We start from the raw sequence: 17,063 nt of genomic DNA on the forward strand, positions 1-17,063 counted from the left end.
CTTAAATGTTGAAATGTAAACCCCTAAATTTATAATTATTAAGTGGAAAAAATATATTTAATTCATATTTAATTTATATTAAATGGAAATATAATTTAAATTTAATGGATATAGAGATTTGGGCATACTAAAATTAAATTTAGAAAAAATTTCGAACAAATATAAATTAAATTTAAAATATGTACAAGTTTGGACATACTAAAATTAAACTTTTTCTAAATTTTTTCTTAATTTTTTTTTTATTTTTTGTAAATTTTTTTTAAATTTAATTTTAGTATGTTCAAAACTGTATATATTTTAAATTTAATTTATATTTTTTCTAAATCTTTTCTAAATTTTTTCTAAATTTAATTTTAGTATGCCCAAATCTGTGTATATTTTAAATTTAATTTATATTTTTTCTAAATTTTTTCTAAGTTTTTTCTAAATATAAAGTAAATTTCCATTAAATATATTTTTTCCACTTGCGAATGAAAACAATATAATAAATATTCTTCTTGGGTCACTGGAATTAGTACCGTATCTACAACTGGTGAATGGAGATCCCAGGTAGAAATCCAGTCTCATTTCGACGTCGAATAATGTAACATTTCTACATAGAATCGAACTCGGTCTTCGACGTCGAAACGAGGTTTAGTGTCGAATTCCGAGACTAACTTCTACCTGGGATGTATTTTAGTTTAAAACAAGCGTTAATAATTTTTCCAGGATAACAATTAAGTGTCCTGCAAGATTCAAGTTGCCTTGGAAATATAATTTCAACAATTAAATGACGTAATTATAATAAAAACTAATCTGTTGACACTGCAGCTTTTATCAGTAAAACTGATGGCCAGATAAGTCAAGCAAACAATTGTAAAACAAGGAAAAATAAAAGGAAAATTAACCGATTTTATTAATTTTAAACATGACTATTATTTATTCTATCACATTTAATGATTTATGAGACTATAAAAACCTTTTTTTTTTAATTAAAAATCAATAATTAATCCGAATTATCGTGTGGATAACCGCTGTTTTGAATTGTCTAGATATAATTTTACATTAAACAGATAGTAAGTATGAATTTCTTTGTTGTTTTATCATAATTATTTGCTCTTTATGAACGGCAAGATCATATAACGATGGTACCAATAAAAACTAGAGATAAAAAAGCTCATTTGAGATAGTTAAGTTCTATTTTCGATGACTCAATTGCTTATTATTCTAAATTTAATTTTTTATAAATATAAAAATCATATTATACATCATTAATTTGTCATAAATAATTTAATATTAAAATATTTTTTACTACATAGCTCAATGTATTTTTATAAATTTTTTGAAAACAAAAAAAAAACTCTTAATCCTTGAAAATAATTATAATTTATTATTTAATTAAACATTCATCAAGAAAATTTTCCAATGAATGATACAAATGTGGTAACAAACCATCAATGCCATGGCTTTCATCGGTATAAGTCTAAAAACAAAAAATAATTAAATTAAAAATTAAACGACAATAAAAAAAAAATAACAAAATTTCAAATAAAAAATAATAATATTACTTGTTGTCTAAATAAAATGTCACTTTTTTCAAGTTCTTTAGCAAGCAGAAGTGAATGTTGATAGTGTACATTATCATCAAATGTACCATGAACAAGATAATAACTATTTGATTTGATATTTTTAGCATGTTTTATTAATTCTCCATTATCATAGCCATATTTATTGTCATGTTCATTTGGTAAACCCATGTAACGTTCAGTATAAATTGAATCTGTATCAAAAAAATTAAATAAATATTTTCATTTACATTACGTTTTTGCTAGTATAATTTTTTTTTTACCATATAAATACCAAGATGTTACTGGTGCAACTGATATACCACATTTAAAAACATTTCCATGATCCAATGCTAAGCTCATTCCAGCTGCGTATCCTCCATAACTCCAGCCCCATATTGATGTTTTATTTTTATCAATAAATGCATAATTATTCTGTAAATATCTTGACAAAAAAAATGACAAAATATTAAATTACAATCGATAAAATTAGAGTCAATCAAACATCATACCTTGTGACATTAATTTGATCAAGAATTTCGAAATTTCCTAAATTTTTATAAACCGAAAATAGCATTGAATTACCCTTGAGATTTGATCCACGACCATCAATAAATGCATAAATAAAATTTTTATTTGTAACTAAATATGTTCCCCAATGAATTTTAAATTTATCGGTTATTTTATTTGAATCTGGTCCTGCATATCTAAAAATAGAAAAAGACATAATATTTCTACATCGAAATAACGAAATTTAATCATTAATTTACAATTGTTTGTTTAATTTACACATCAACAAGTAGAGGATATTTTTTTGTTCCACTTAAATCAGCATTTGATGGAATAAATAATTGTACTTCAGCATTGAAACCACCTGGTACTGGTACCCTGAGTCTTTTAATTTGTGGCATTTTTTTATTTTTTAATAAATTTATTAACTTTGAGTTGTCTTCCCATGTTAGCAATTTAATTAAATTACTCTGTAAATTATATTTCATCAAATTAACACTATAACAATTGAATTTCTTCAAGAAAAATTAAGACTTTAAAAGACTTACACTATTGTAAATTGAAACATCAGGTACATCAGGTCCAAAACATGTTAAAATATATCGACTATTTGATGGTGATAAAATAGCATTGTTATATCGACAAGGTATACGTTTATTTAAACTCGAAACATTACAGCTTAAACATTCAGATTTCGAATAATTATTCAAAGTTGAAACACGATAAAAATGTAATTGATCTGGTTGATTATCAACTGTTGCAAGATAATAAACTAGTGATTTTTTTTCATCCCAACCGACAATTTTAGTAACAACAAAAGTTCCAGATGTTAAATAACGAATAGCTGGATAATTATTTGTTGTATTTATACTGACTATTGCCAAATGATACCAGTAATCATTGTCGAATTGTTTTTGTGGAAGAATCATGAGAAATTTACTTGCATCTTTGTTGTATTTTGGAGGTGAACCTGGTGACAACCATCCTTCTTTTTCAGCATATTTAAATACCTTAATAATTACAACAATTAAAAAATAAAATAAATATATAAATTTAGATAATTTATTTTCAAATAAAGCCAGTACAAACCGTGGTGGAATGAAATTCGTTGACATTGCAAAGCTGTATGTATGATTCATTTTGAATTCTGTTCATCCAAGTTACTGAAACACTTGTTTCATTTGGAAAAACAACAGCAGCAAGTATTATTTCAGACTTTAATAATTCTAATGGAGGTAAAATTTCATAAAAACTTTTATTATAAGCATTACTTTTATCAACTATTTCTAAATCAATGTAGAATAGCTTTACTATTGGATTTTTTCTACCAGCCTGTTTGATAAATTTTTAACATTAAAACATTTAAAAATATAATAATTTCATTATTAAATATTACCTTTGGATAGTAAATATTGTATGATTGTGGATATTGATAGGATAAATTACTATTTAATGTTCCGTAAAATGGAATGTCAATGATATTTGTCATTGTGTCATTGAAATATCCAAATGCCATTTTTTTTCCACTTGGTGAAAACCATAATGCACTGTTTGAACTGAATACTTCTTCTGTTAAATAAATGTATATATTAATTAATCAAGTGATAAGATGAATTTTACATTTTTAATTAGTTTATAATATCTAGAATTTTACGTAGGTGGGATGCTTCGCGTCACCTATTACGTAGGTGGGACGCTTCGCGTCACCTACGTATTGGATTTGTCTACCGAAAATTAAAAAACGCTCTCATTTCTTAAGTAATTGTCAGAGACACTTCGTGTTAGAACCAAAAAAAGCGTATTTTCAATCTCTTTAATTTGTATATTTTCGATTTTTTCTCAAATAATTATTAAAGTTGCCAAAGCCAAAAATGTTAAAAACCTTTTTTTCTTTTTTTTTTTAAATATCAAATAACTTTTTATCTGTAAGCATGATCGATTTGCACCGAGTAATTAAAAGTTTCCTTTTATTTTGATCTTTAAATTGCCGCTATTTTAAAAACGATATTTTTAAAACTCACGGAGTTATTAGAATTCTAATAGAAAAATTTGATGTGGCTGTTTTTTTCCCGATTTACATTGGAACCCAACAAAATCATGTTTTGTGGAGATTCGACGCGCATATGTTATATGTGTTGATCGAGGTCCGTGAACGGATCTCACATCTCTACTCAGGCAGATCCGTCAACGGACCTCGATGTGTGAACAGTCGACTCGTATTCGAATATGCTCACTCACCAGATGAACATATGTTTATGATAAAATTTCGTAGTGTTGTGACTAAACAATATGACATTTTATTTGAAAAAAAAAAAATTACACTAACTAATAATTGCACATAACCCACCGGAGTATTGAAAATTTTAATTTTCGTTATATATGATTTTTTTTATTACCTTCATAGACCCAGTTTGGTCGACCATAATAAACACCATCACCTCCATCGATTGTTAATTGATGGAAATTATTTAATTGTTGTACATTTGGAATGTAAAATATATTGTTGTTATTTATTATTATTATGCCATTTTCTTGGGGGGTCCATATTGCTAACTGATGAATTTTTGAGTTTCCAATAGTTATTGAAGCTTGTTGGCTATAGAAAAAAAAACAGAAAAAAATATACACATCTTGGTAATTTAATTTTTGGTTGAATTATATTTGAGTCATTTAAACTAAAAAAAAAAAGACTTAAATAGTAAAATTAATTTTATTTTTGAATCTATTTGTTATAAAAATAGATTCACGATTTTTTTTTTTTGTTTTAAATCGAACAATTTTTGAGTTATTGATACAAAATAATTCAAAGAAATATTTCGAAAAATTATTTCCAGTAGAAAAAGAACAAAAAATATTTAAAAATTTCCATAAAGAAATAAAGGTAATTGAACTTTGAACACGTAATTGTTTGATTAATTATAATCCTTGTAAAAATTTTGAGAGATATCAATGTTTTACACGTGTTTAAAATAAAAAACATCGAAATTTTTTTTTTTTTAATATTCCATTTGATATACTTAATTACTATACAAATAAATTTGTCAAGAAAGAAATAAAAGTTCTACATTTTTAATGTAGACAAGTGGATTAAATCGTTATAAAAATTCATTATTTTTTTTATATATTCGAGCAAAAATTGAGACACGTGGCCTCATTAAATTTTTCATTCGTATGAAATTATTTATTTGTCTTTTTGATGTAAATAATTTAGTCTACTAAATTAATTCCAGTATAAATAAAAGACGTGTTTAAAAATCACGCGCAACTACTTATCAAATGTGAAAAAAAAATCCAAGCACTGTAGTCTCAATATATAAAAGCCCACTGCAATTGAAAAAAATTATCAGTTCTAAAATAAAACGTCACGACTTTTCAACAATTTTACTTGAAGCTGAGACTCATAAGATCATACTAAAAAATGAAGTTGATTCTGACAATAATCTCCATATTGATAGTATTGAAAAAGGTACGTGAAAATAATATTAATTTTTTTTTAAATAGTTTAATAGCTGTTGTGTTTTTTATTATTAATATAGGGACATGGAGTTCGAATGGAATACATGAGTAATTCAACATTACTATCAAACACAAGTAATCAAAATGACACTGATAAACTGACTAATTTATACAAATCTCAACAAGACATAATAAATACACAGTACACTAAAATTTATCAACAAATAAAATTACTTGAATGGAAAACCATTTCGGATAATCAAAATCATTCAACTGGCCATGAATGTTGTCTAGATTTTTCGAAGCAATATATTTTTAATATAACAAAAAATAACATTTTCAAGATTGAAGAATATTTCAAAAATACAACAATCGTTTCGACAAATTTTATCAACAAAATTATAAAGGTATAGTATTATATTTATTATCAGAGCCGGGAATTTCGTCTGTTATTTCAGTTTGCCATAAGCACCATGGCAACATGGTGAAATATAGTTAAAAAAAAGACGATCTGAACCTCGTACATGGAAAAAATGGCCTTTTTTTTTTTGGCCTCTTAAAAATGGCCTTATATTTTTTTCCTTTTTAAATGGCCTTATGTTTTTGGCCTCTTAAAAATGGTTAGTTTTTCAAACTAAAATGAATGTATTTAAATGTATTTAAATGAATAATTTCTCAGACCAAAAATATAAGGCCATTCTTAAGAAGCCGAAAACATAATGCTATTTTAAAGGGCCATTTTTAAGAGGCCAGAAAAAATAAGGCCATTTTTAAGAGGCCTAAAAAAATAAGGCCATTTTTTCCATGTACGAGATCCAGATCGTCTTTTTTTTTAACTATATTTCACCATGTTGCCATGGTGCTTACGGCAAACTGAAATAACAGACAAACTTCCCAGCTCTGTTTATTATATATAATTGAGTAATTATTATTTGAGTTATATACGTTGTATAATATATATTGTTTTTTTATTTTCATATATAAAGAATAATGATTTGATATCAACATTCAACAATTGCTTTATATATCGGAAACATACTGAAGCACAAATTATATTTGAATGCATTGATCGGAGCATTTCGATTAAGTCTCCAACTAACACAATTAATTTATATGAAAATATTAAAAATAAAATGAAGGAGAATATTCAATTGATCATTTCAACATTCGATGATTATTTCACAAGAATAATTGAGTCTTTTGGTAATACTATGAATCATACAAAAAAATTATTCCAAAAGTGCACAAGCCATGATCAAAAACTTGAAAAATGTGCAATTTATTTTCATTGAAAAAAAATATCATTGTCTATTTGATGTAACAAAATAAATAGTAAAAATTTTTAAATGATATTTTAGAGTTAAATTAAGTATATAATTGGATTAAAAATATTACTCACTTTGTTTCTAAATTTATTATTTTGTATCCAGCTAAAAAACTGTGTCGATATAACTGAAATAAATTAACAAAATTAAATATATATTTAATTTTTATTTGTAAAAAATAAATGAGATTACAAAAAATTAAAATTTATCATAATATTGTTATCTAAAATAAATTGTATAAAGATAAGAATAAAATGATCACTAAAAATCACATGTTATTAGCTTGTCTTAAATATTTATCTTGTAAATATTACATTTTTTAAATTAATTTTTTTTTTTATCACTTACCTTTGATTTTTTTGAAGCCACCAATAAATATTTTTTATTTGGTGAAATTTTATACTGAAAATAAAAAAAAATTACATTATTACATAATTTTTAAATTATTATATAAATTTTATGCATCAGCAAACTTACATCTTGATATTTCAAAAATGTTAATTTTAAATTTTCATCAATTTTATAAATCGATAAATTTCCTGTTGCATCATTGTACAAAATTTCATTATCTGTCGATATAAAAAAATATAAATATTGAGTTTATAAATATTTAATTATAAAATAAACTAACCATTTAACCAACTGCCATTAAAAGATACTGGTGATAATTTTCCATTGATAAATTCATCCAGAGTAACACTTGTTGTGTTTGCATTTCCAAAATTAAAAAAATAACAAAATAACACAAATAATATTAACGTTATGAAATTTAAGACCCACATTTTTGTACGTGTTTTCCTGACAACTTAACTTCTCGATTTAACAATGTATATATTTTTTTTTTTCATTAGTACTATCAATGTGGTCAAACAAGACAATCATTTTGTCAATAAAATTATCAAAAGATATATAAAAATGATTACATATAATGATTATAAAAATCACCAGTAGATAATAGTCAAGCTGATAATGATGAACCAATTGAATTAGAACATTATTCAGATAAAATAAGTGTACCAATTGAATGTGATGATTATTCACCAGCACCACCTTATCCTTACACTGATCCTAAACGAAATAGACCATCGATGATCAGATCCATACGATCATTTTTAAATTTATCAATTCTTCAAGTTTATCTATTGGCAAATGCTCAAACTTCTATCAATTTGCAAAGAAAAAAAAGACTGGAAGATTATGCTTTAAATAAATTGACTCAGAACGTTACATTTAGTTGATTAAACAATAATTTAATAATTACTTCATTTACTTCAGGTAAATTATTATTGGATGGACAATAAAGGTGGACATCGGTGTTAAACTTTTTGAAACTAAGGCAGTTGTCCCAGAAATCAATGTCCTATAAATTCAGCCAATTATTAACTCCATTGAACGTATGTGTTGTGTACTTTGGTCTTCACAATAGCCCGAGTGAAGCACATATAAGGCATCGATGAAAATGCTGATGAAAGTAAGAGATCAATGGGATAGAAACATAAAATGTTGTGGCAATTATTCAAAAACGATTTAAACTGATTGAATATTTGTATTATTATAGAAATACAAATATTCAATCAGTTTAAATCATTTTCAAAAGTATCAGATCATCACAAGTTGATTTTATAATAGTGCAAATATTCATACAAGCCGTAATTTTTGTTACGCCAATGTAGATTTTTCTGAAATTAAATATCTTTTGAAAGAAAAAATTATCGCAGTAAGTAAAGTGATTACAAATATTGCCATTAGAATTGATATCAGATAAATTTTAGGTGTTAACAATTCCGATTGATTGAATATCTGTATTACTCGCCAGTCACCAATACATTTGACATCATACTTCTTAATTGTGATAACTAGAAATACTAATATTTGATTTTTGATATACTGCTTTTGAATGTATATTTCAATCTGCCTCATCAGATTGTATCGTTAGATTTTAGTGTAAATCTCACTAAGCTCTTAATTGATGAGTAAAAACTAACCTGGAGGAAATATTTCTCCGAATTTTCTCCAACTTTCACCACCTTTTTACAAAAATGACCTGTGGTTGAAGAAATTTCTCCAACCTGCAGTTTACTCCAACTTTTTTCCGACATTTCTTCAACCAAAAATCTCTCCAACTTTTCTCCGGGAATATCCAAAAACAGGCCCGTGGCACACCGCGACTTATCGTCCATTCTGGCCTCTTTATATTTTATCTGATTTTTGACTAGTTTTGCCGAGTTAGAAATAAAAGACTTACTTTTTCTTTTCTAATTTATATTAATAAATAGTTACTTTAATAATTTATTAATTTTTTTTCATCAAAAAATAAGTTAAATAAATGATATAATTCTATTGAAAGTTACAATTATTTAAATCCTGATTATTCAATAAATTAAAATGATCGAAACCATATAGTAAGATAGTAAGATGAGTAAAATGAATTTATTAAAAGAATCAAGAATAAAATAAATTACCTCAAATTAATTTACAATACTAATTTAACAAAAAAATAGATAATTGAGATTAATTTTGCCGTAATTTATTTGGTTTCGATTCTTTTGAAAAATTTATTTTCTTTGTGTATAACAGCTTAATTACCTCAAACCTGTTAATGAATGCCTTCTTGACCAATTTTTAAAAAAACAACAAAAGCAACAATTTTTCTAGTTTATTATTTTTCATCGCTATATTATTGAACGTATCATATAATTTAAAATGCCACCGTTTTTGTAATAAGTAAGATCAACTTCTGTATCAAAACGTACAATAACATAAAACTTTTTATCTGAATTTGTATAAACAGTAATTTGTTGATGTGGTACACAATTATCTGGTATTTCAATATCAAATAATTCAAATTCAGGTAGCCCAAGTGTATCAGCATTTTGACCAGGTAAATATTGCAATGGTGCAATACCCATACCAACAAGATGAGATCTGTGAATTCTTTCATATGATTCAGCAATGACAGCACGAATTCCAAGTAGATAAGGTCTTTTTGCAGCCCAATCTCTTGATGATCCTGAACCATATTTTTTTTCAACAAGTGCAATAAGTGGTGTGTTATTATTTTTATATTTTTCAGCTGCATCAAATGTTATGCAGCTCTTATCAACTATGATAAAACACCACAACAAACAAATTCATTTTAAAAAAAAAATTTTATATTAATTTAAAAAAGTACTTTCAACATTTTTAATGATAATAAAAGAGCTTATTTAATTACCTTTTCAATGGCATCTACAATTGAATCTTCAAGTGGACCACTATTGCCAGTGCATGTCATACAACCATATCCAACAACATCAAAACCAAGTTGTGACAAAGCTGGTATTACTCCACTCTCACGAAGATAGTATGTTACAACCCAGATCCAGGAGATAATGAAGTTTTTATATATGGAGCAACTGTTAGTCCTGCTTCAACAGCTTTTTTTGCCAATAAACCTGTAATTAATTTATCATGTCAATTAATTAATCTATTAATTCAAAAAAATATCATTTACACGTTTATGTAAATTGTATGGTTGTTGAGTATCAATTCGAATTTTGTTATTTTATTTTAATGGTTTAACTGTTTAATTACCTGCTCCAAGCATTACGCTTGGATTACTCGTGTTGGCACAGCTGGTTATGGCTGCTATCACAACCGAACCATGGTTTAATTTATAATCTTTTCCCTTGAATTGAAATGTATCTTCTGCTTTTGTTTTTTTTTTTCTTGAGGTAGGCTATATCCTTTAAAACCAATCTAAAAATTGAAATAGTTATATTATTTATTTCATTTAAAAATTATAAAATTAATAAATATTTATTTATTTATTATAGTTATTATAAATATTATAATTTTGGAATTTTTAATGACTCATTATAGATTATTATTTTTCGTTGTGTCGATTATTTATCTAGAAACGTCGAGAATATTTTTTTTTTTTTTTCTCAACTTTGAAGATAATGACCAACGAAAATTGTCATTTATAACATTCAAAATTATTTTCATTATTTATTTAATTCATTTGACCTTTCTTTTATCAAGTATACACTGTTTCTCTCTCTTTCTCTCTTTCATAAAAAAATTTACCAAAAAATATTTTTTATTTAAAACTAATATTATTTTTATTATTTATTTCATTTCTTTGAAATTTTTTATCACCAATATCTCTCTGTCTTTTATTTCTACTATTCTTTTCTTTCTCTTTCTACATTTAAAATTGAAAAAGCAAAGAAATGTTATTTAATTTAAAATTATAAATAATAACTTGGTATTATAATATACTTATTTGAAAAATAAAATAAATATTTTTTCGATTGTTAGCAAATTATATTTAGCAAAAAAAAAACAATTCTTTGCTTATGAATCGTTTTTTTTGCCGATTGTTCTGATGACTCTATAAGTATTTGATCATTATATTTTTTTCTCAGTCCATCAAATGCGTAAAACAATAAAATCATAGTCAAAATAATTAAATTTCTATTTTTTAAAATTAAATATTAAACGACAAAAAAAAAAAAAATGACGTGTCTCAAAAAAGCCGACGTGTTAGTCTTAAAAATATTAACGTCGATAAATATACTTAGATTATTTAAAAAAAATAATAAAAAAAAAAACCAATCTTAGTGTGAATAGAAAATGTACAAAAATAGTCAAATTGTTTAAATGATAAGGTTGCGTTTCATCAAGGGAGGAAAAGAAAAACCAGTGACATAATGCCTGATAACAATTTCGTCCAATGAGCGTGATGTTGGCTCACCCAGGTGGGACAAAACATCCATCAAACTTTTGTATAAAAAGAGCCATCAGCAACAGGTCGATAGTCAGTGGCTCAGTGAACTTCTTCATAGTAAGTTGTCACTAGCCTTGCATACTGACCAGGTAATAATACCAAATAATTGTAAGTTAAATATTTTCTACATATTATTATGCTTGTGTATATTAAAGAAATAGAATATTAGCAGCGATTTGAATCTATCTTGGTGCGGTTGCATTAAACCCTCACCGAGCTGGATTCAATCGGTGAAGATTTCTAAAAGTCTTTTTTTTTATTTTAATACAATTTTTTATTAAATTATTCATTCATGTTATTATTATTTTGTATTAATAATATTTATTTACAGATATTGCCACGCATACAATTGTTGCACCAACTTATATTACTCTGTCAATTTAGCTATATATATTATTTGATTTTTATAAAGCTAGATCAACAGAGTAATATCGCTTGGTCTTATTCAACAATTTATACTTATATATTTTTTTGTTAATTAGTTATTTTTATATATCAGCTTTTATTTTATTTTATTTTGTCATCAAGTCAGTTGAGCCTCAGGCAAACTATCGTTGGAATATGTTTGAATAGTACAACATATCACAGTGGTAGTTACCCGATGGCTCAACTGCCACATCATCATCGACACCAACATAAATACATTGTTGTCAGTATATTTTTTTTTTCTATTTTTTCTATGTGAAAAAATAAAAAAACCCAAATAAGTCATTACAGTGTTGATGATTCATATTTAAATATGATTTGGAAATTTCCATTAATTTCTAATAAAACAAAATAATAAGTACAGGGTGGGATAAACTAACTTCAGTTATGCATTATTTGAGTCATCACTGGGTTATGTTGGTCGTACGCCAATACTTAATACCATCAAATAAATACCTTAATTAATTAATTTTTACTAGCTTTTATTTTATTTTATTTTGTCATCAAGTCAGTTGAGCCTCAGGCAAACTATCGTTGGAATATGTTTGAATGAAACAACATATCACAGTGGTAGTTACCCGATGGCTCAACTGCCACATCATCATCGACACCAACATAAATACATTCTTATCAGTATATTTTATTTTTTTATATGTGAAAAAATAAAAAACAACCCTAATGAGTCATCAGTGTTGATCATTGCTAGTTAGGTTTTGGAAATTTCCATTAATTTCTAATAAAACAAAATAATAAGTACAGGGTGAGATAAACTAACTTCAGTTATGCATTATTTGAGTCATCACTGGGTTATGTTTGTCATACGCCAATACTTGATATCATCAAATAAATACCTTAATTAATTAATGTTTACTAAAAATAATCATCTTGTTTGTAAGACTTGTAAGAAAATCATTTTTTATATCTGAGACAGAGACACGATCATGGGCTCTTTTTGGGCCAGATACACTTGAAACTATACTGTTCTTAAATCCAAGGTAACTGTCACGATAAATATCCTGTGATTCATCATTATAATTTCGTAATTAACATAAAAAAAATAAAGAGTAATTAATTAATTATTCTTATAAATAATTGTCATGAAATTATTTACAATATACCTATATATTTTTTTTTTTTTTTTAAAAGTAGAAGTTCTTTTGTTCTTTGATAAATCAGATTTTTTTTTTTTTACCAAAAAATAAAATAAATAAATAATCTGCTTCAACAATTATTGATAACATATATTTTTAATTAATTACCTGTTGTCTCATGAATTAACATCAACTGACTATTTGAACCATACCAATACAATGGATTTTGATACAATGATAATTGACTTTTTGTATATGACCACAATGAAACAGTTTTTTGTTTATCTTGTTCCTGTCCTTTTTTACGTTTACTCAAAATAAATTAAATTAACATACATATTATATATTTACGGTTAAAAGAAATAAAAAGAATAAGTTGAAAGAAAAAAAATTAGTTACCATTTTAACAGCTTCTAAATTCTTTTCAATCCTTCCAATATGATTTTCATTTCTTACATTTTGTCTTAAATAATTTAAACTTTGTTTATCAATTGGAAAAAAAACAACCGTTGTTCCATACTCTAGACACATATTTGATATTGTTGCACTCATTGTTGCACTCATTGTTGCACTCATTTGATTTAGCAACAAAAAAATCGTTGAAAAATAATCTATTGTACCACCAGAAAACGAAATTGTACATCAAGTTAATTTCTAATATTTAACTTGAGCTATTTTTTATAAATTATGTTTATAAAATTATTTTTTTTTTTTTGTTGATAAACATAAAATTACGTGAAATTACTAATACGCTATTTTCCTCGTTTATTTCCTCATTTATGTTAATATACTGCAACTAGTTCTTTCTTTTTTTTTTTGGAGTTGAGATATTTAAAACGATTGAAAAAATGAGAGAAATTTTTATGAATAAATCTATATGCATTGATCATGAAAAAGTATTAGTAAAATTGGGAAAAGATTACGATCAAATAAATAAAATAACAATTACTGCTAATGAAATTTCAGAAAATCCACTCGATATTGAAAGAATTGATGACGAATCAACAAATTATTCAAAAATAATAATAATAATAATAATAATAATAATAATAATAATAATAATATTTAATTATATTGATTTAAATAAAAAAGAAGTTGATGAATCTTTCAATTTTCAGAAGTGGACTGTGATGATTTGCAAAAAGACAATGATGATTCAAATATTAGTTATCAAAATGCGAATAACAATAAATAATAATAACATAATAATATTATAAATATTATAATAATTATTGATAATTTTAATGTTAATTTTAAACTGTTTTGTTTTTTTTTTTTTCTCAAATTATTTTAATTGTTGAAGAGTCTATTATAGATTTAACAAGAACACCAATCAAACGATTAATTTTACTTGAAGAAAAAGTTCAATTTGTTAATTTTGCAGGTGAAAATCCAAATCGGTTTTTAGAAATGTTGAAAGAACAGAGTTGATGTAATGATGTTACTGAGGATTATTACTTCAGATAATAGAAAAATTATAGAAGAAGAGCACTTAATGATTGGATATATGCAAGATCACAATATGTATTGATTACAAAGTCAATGATTTTAAAATAACAAATGAAATACTTGTTACTTGGAGACTTGAGGCTAGAAAAAAATTCAATATACAAGACTCACAATTTCGAGCTGATCCAAAATAGATAAAAAAATTTAAATTAGCTCGCACTATTGTTGGTAATTCATCAGATCTTAATCTATAAAATAATTAAATTGTTTTTTTATTATAAGCTCAGTGTTTATGATTGTAAAAATTTATTTTTAAGATATTATTAATAACGTATACACAAATTTTAATATCTTTGAGTATTTCCATAAAAGCATCTTGCATATAAAAATATAATTTTTTTTTTATATTTGTAAGATGTACTGTAGAAAACCATCAACATGATCACCAATATCTGATCGCACTATCAACTTCAGTGATTAAATTATCAGCCAATATTCTTCCAGCAATAGCACCAACTGGACCACCAGCAGCTGCACCAATTACAATACCAGAACTACTTGATGCTGATTTTAAACTTTCTTCTCCTTTTTCATTTTGTCCTAATAGCATATGTGTGATACCTTTTATGTGTCCTAAAACTGGTGTTCCATCAACAGTTTCTTCAACTGCATCTATAAATTGTTTTTGTGTATCTCTTGCACCTTGATAATCACCATTATGTGCTTGTACTGCTGATGTTATTTGTGCAACTCCTGGTGCTTGACGTATAAAATTTTGTTGTGTTCTTTCAGCACCTTTCATATCACCTAATGCTGCTTGTACTGCTGATTTAACTTGAGAAACAAATGGTACACCATCATACCAACTTGCCTCAATTGTTGAAATAACAACCAACAATAATACCAATAACAATTTCATTTTTGGCTTTAAATTAATTTTAAAATATTTGACTTTACTTGACTTTATAATATATCACAATGTAACTGATTCAAGTATCGATCAGTTTATGTTTTGCATAGATCTTTCATATCTTGCTTAACCCTCTCTATCATAGAAAATTTACATAATTATGTTTTATTGATACGTCATTGAATTTTAAGTGATTAAATTAATTTTCCTTCTTTTTATCTATTAATTTTGTATTAATAATATTTAATCAAGTTTATGTTGAGCAATTTTCATGCATGCAACAGGAAAAGTTTTATAAATTATCTTTATAAAATTGAAGTTTTTTTTTATTTTTTTAATTAGTTTATAAACATAAAGATAGTTGAATTAACAATTTACTATTTTCCTCATTGATATCAAAATACTGGAACATATTATTTTAATTTTTTAAAACATTAATTAAAATTTATTATAATATATAAACGAATAAATAAATAATCAAACAAATCAATTACTTTAACTTTTTAATTATTAAAGAGAAAAATTAAAGATGTTAATTAATTTTAAAAGTAAAAAATATAGAAAATAAATATTTTATATCAATGACATCAAATTTTTTATCTGAATCTGTATTAACAGTAATTTGTTGATGTGGTACACAATTATCTGGTATTTCAATATCAAATAATTCAAATTCAGTTAGCCCAAGTGTATCAGCATTTTGACCAGGTAAATATTGCAATGGTGCAATGCCCATACCAACAAGATTAGATCTGTGAATTCTTTCATATGATTCAGCAATAACAGCACGAATTCCAAGTAGATAAGGTCTTTTTGCAGCCCAATCTCTTGATGATTCTAAACCATATTTTTTTCCAACAAGTGCAATAAGTGGTGTGTTATTATTTTTATATTTTTCAGCTGCATTTTTGATGATATTAAAAGAGCTTATTTAATTACCTTTTCAATGGCATCAACGATTAAATCCTCAAGTGGACCACTATTACCAATACATGTCATACAACCATATCCAACAACATTAAAACCAAGTTGTGTCAAAGCTGGTATCACTCCACTCTCACGAAGATAGTATGTTACAACCCAGATCCAGGAGATAATGAAGTTTGTACAACTGTTAATCATGCTTTAACAGCTTTTTTTGCCAATAAACCTGTAATTGATTTATCATGTCAATTAATTGATCTATTAATTGAAAAAAATATCATTTACACGTTTATGTTAATTGTATGGTTGTTGAGTATCAATTAGAATTTTGTTTATTTATTTATTTATTTATTAATATAATGCCCTTAACATTACTTATTACATTTGTTATTTTATTTTAATGGTTTAACTGTTTAATTACCTGCTCCAAGCATTACGCTTGGATTACTCGTGTTGGCACAGCTGGTTATGGCTGCTATCACAACCGAACCATGGTTTAATTTATAATCTTTTCCCTCGAATTGAAATGTACCTTCTGCTTTTGTTTTTTCTTGAGGTAGGCTATATCCTTTAACACCAATCTAAAAATTGAAATAGTTATATTATTTATTTCATTTAAAAATTATAAAATTAATAAATATTTATTTATTATAGTTA

The 17,063-nt window shown here is 25.4% G+C and overlaps 1 protein-coding gene and 1 pseudogene across 1 annotated transcript; both read right to left on the reverse strand.

The window, feature by feature from the left end:
* Nucleotides 1-890: 890 nt before the first annotated feature.
* On the reverse strand, nucleotides 891-7,231 carry LOC122848966 (venom dipeptidyl peptidase 4-like). The gene is made up of 11 exons (XM_044147462.1): nucleotides 7,184-7,231; nucleotides 6,910-6,962; nucleotides 4,451-4,650; nucleotides 3,451-3,623; nucleotides 3,144-3,386; nucleotides 2,603-3,064; nucleotides 2,334-2,524; nucleotides 2,057-2,251; nucleotides 1,829-1,989; nucleotides 1,548-1,759; nucleotides 891-1,462 (listed from the first exon to the last, which is right to left on the reverse strand). Exons 4-11 carry the CDS (start codon nucleotides 3,568-3,570, stop codon nucleotides 1,370-1,372), a joined length of 1,677 nt encoding a protein of 558 aa, XP_044003397.1. The 5' UTR covers nucleotides 3,571-3,623; nucleotides 4,451-4,650; nucleotides 6,910-6,962; nucleotides 7,184-7,231; the 3' UTR covers nucleotides 891-1,369.
* A 2,276-nt stretch (nucleotides 7,232-9,507) lies between these two features.
* LOC122849473 lies at nucleotides 9,508-16,855 on the reverse strand (annotated as a pseudogene).
* Nucleotides 16,856-17,063: the final 208 nt, after the last annotated feature.

The sequence above is a fragment of the Aphidius gifuensis genome, linkage group LG2 (assembly GCF_014905175.1).
Source record: "Aphidius gifuensis isolate YNYX2018 linkage group LG2, ASM1490517v1, whole genome shotgun sequence".
NCBI lineage: Eukaryota > Metazoa > Arthropoda > Insecta > Hymenoptera > Braconidae > Aphidius > Aphidius gifuensis.